At 44.0% G+C, this 2690-nt stretch overlaps 1 protein-coding gene across 1 annotated transcript in view; it reads left to right on the forward strand.

The window, feature by feature from the left end:
* The first annotated feature begins 1802 nt into the window (after positions 1-1802).
* mark4a (MAP/microtubule affinity-regulating kinase 4a) overlaps positions 1803-2690 on the forward strand; it is a 36705-nt gene continuing 35817 nt past the window's right edge. Inside the window, 1 exon segment of the mRNA XM_020587070.1 lies at positions 1803-2484. Coding sequence (XP_020442726.1) covers positions 2431-2484 — 54 coding nt within the window. The 5' untranslated portion in view covers positions 1803-2430.

Raw genomic sequence — 2690 nt, forward strand, 5'->3', positions numbered from 1 at the left:
TTCTGATGTGGCGCATCTCAACTGCGTCAAGAAAAATATTGTTAGATGGCTCAGATAGGAAGTTAAGATATTCGGTTTTCAAAATAAAAGACATTTGCCACTCAGGTGTTGCGCCACCCATCCATCTCTCGTTCCCGCTGATTCCCTCTCACAATCACGGGATGCTTCGGCCAGTATATAGCCTATGGATAATTCCAACAACAACAACCAGACCCCCACCAACACCATCACCAATAACAACAATAATAATAGTCTTTATGAAGGTACTTTAATTCAAAGACTTGCAAAGTTATTTACACGTAACATAAAACAATTCAGCACAATAAGATTAAATAAAAGCCAGACACTATAATTAGACAAACAAATAGATAGATAGATAGAAAGAGAGAGAGAGAGAGAGAGAGAGAGAGAGAGAGAGAGAAAGAAAGACTTTATTGGGCCAAGGGAAATTCAGGTATCTAGTAACAACAGCAACAATGCCAAAATCACAGCACACCAAAATAAAAAAAATATATAAAAAGTGTAAGACTATAATACAAAAAGGTACAAGTATAAAAAATTATAAATATATGCATTTCTGTCAGGTAATCCAGATCTAAATCCCATAGATTACCTGTGGACAGTTCTACAGTTCTACAGAGGAATCATCGAGTCTATTCTCTGCACCTCCATCACTGTCTGGTTTGGCTCAGCAACCAAACAGGACAAGTACAGACTTCAGCAGACAGTCAGGACTGTAGAAAAGGTCATTGGTGTGAGCCTGCCCTCCACCTGTACACCTCACAGGTCAAAAGGAGGGTGGAGAGAATCACTGCAGACCCCTCACACCCTGGATACAATCTGTTTGAACTCCTCCCCTCTGGACGGCCTTACAGGTCACTGTGCACTAAGACAACCAGGCACAGGGACAGTTTTTTCCCCCAGGCTGTCACTCTGATGAACACTTAACCCACGACAGTATGACTGGACAATAACCCTCAGTGCAATACCTGTAAATATATACATTGTACAGATTATACAGACTCATACAGGTCTCTAGTTCTTAAGTACTCTGTTTTTATCCCTAATTATCTCATTTCAAAGAACATTCCTTTGTTGTCTGCATTGTTTACTGTCTGTTTATACTGCTTTTTCTGTATTGTTTGCACTGTTTGTTGCTGTCAATGTTGCTGGTAATACTGCTTATTTTGTTATATTACACAGCCTTATGCTGGTTTACTGTTTGCACATTGAGAGTCGATGCACCAAAGTCAAATTCCTCCTATGTCTGTCACACCTGGCCAATAAAGCTGATTCTGATTCTGAGAGATCTCAAAACAGCCTTTGGGAGAAGGAACCCTTCAAATCTGAGGCAGCTGGCAAAAGAAGAGTGATCCAAAATTCCAGCAGAGAGGTGGAACTGATGGTTACAGGAAGTGATTGGTTTCAGTTATTTTATCCAAAGGGTGGGCTACCGAATATTAAGTTGAGGGTGTCAATAATTCTGTCCAGTCCATGTTTGGAGTTCTGTGTGGAATGGATCAGATTTGGCCTTTTGTGTTGTTCCAATGCAAACAAAAGAAATAAATACGAAAATACCAAAGAATTTGTGACTGCAACAGTTTTCGAGAGAAGTGGTGTGTTATCCTGTGTTAGAATGGCGACCTGTCCAGGGTGTGCCCTGCCTCTCGCCCAGTGCCGGCTCCAGCACCCCCACGACCCTGTTCAGGAATAAGCGGTATAGATATGGATGGATGATGGCTATATGGGGGGTGTAGCAGACAAAAAAAGTTCGCAAACCTTAGGCCTTTACTTCAAAACCAGCGACCGGAAATCCAGTCTGTGTGTGTGCTGCCTGACTTGATGGCGGTGCGCATCCCACCGACCGGGAATACCGATTTGTGAGCATTTCGGCCTTTTCTCCTGCTGCACCGTAAAATGTTTTCCTGCGAGCTGCTGCAAAGCGGTCCGGGTTGCACTGGCGTGGCGGGGTTGAAGTGAACGATTATATCGGCCAGTAGGCTATTATGACAAACGGAGATGACACACATCCAGAAAGAGCCCTGTTTGTTTTGTATGGCGAAATGAGGCAGGGGGTGGAGAGTCGCCACAGAGACGCTGGGCTTCGGCCAAACATCACCGCATTTTAGCACTTATTCAATGCTCGGGATTTACTTTGCATTGCATTTGCTGCATTGTTGAGCGGGCATTTTTTTTTTAGCAGAGTGCATTGTGGATATGCAGCTTGTTTGAGGACACCCCCCTCCAGATATCCATTGCTGCCATGATAGGCAGAGGTCTCCTCTCGAGCACGGCGCGTCCGGTTGAAGAAGACGCAGATTGATTTGGGACAGTGGGTCGCATCTGCAGATGTTATTCTGTCTGTGGAGCCTGTAAATATCCGCGCAAACACACCGTGATTCTTACTCAGGGAAAGGGGAGAAAGAAAACATGTCTTCTCGATCTGCATTACCATCTGGAAACGACAGGAGTACTGGAGACCATGTAAGTGTAATTACAGCCTATAGCCTGTGTTTGTGTCCATGCAAAGATAAACCTGCATCCCTAAACAAAGATCTCCTTACAAATGTGGCCTCTGGCATTCACTGGGTTTGTTCACAGTGCAGACGGAGTTCATAGATGGTGCTGTTTTCCCTCATGAGGTGATAGGAGATGGATATTTTAGCAGAACAGGCTCTTTGAAAACGGGC

Source organism: Monopterus albus, unplaced genomic scaffold, assembly GCF_001952655.1.
Source record: "Monopterus albus unplaced genomic scaffold, M_albus_1.0 scaffold438.1, whole genome shotgun sequence".
Classification (NCBI taxonomy): Eukaryota; Metazoa; Chordata; class Actinopteri; order Synbranchiformes; family Synbranchidae; genus Monopterus; species Monopterus albus.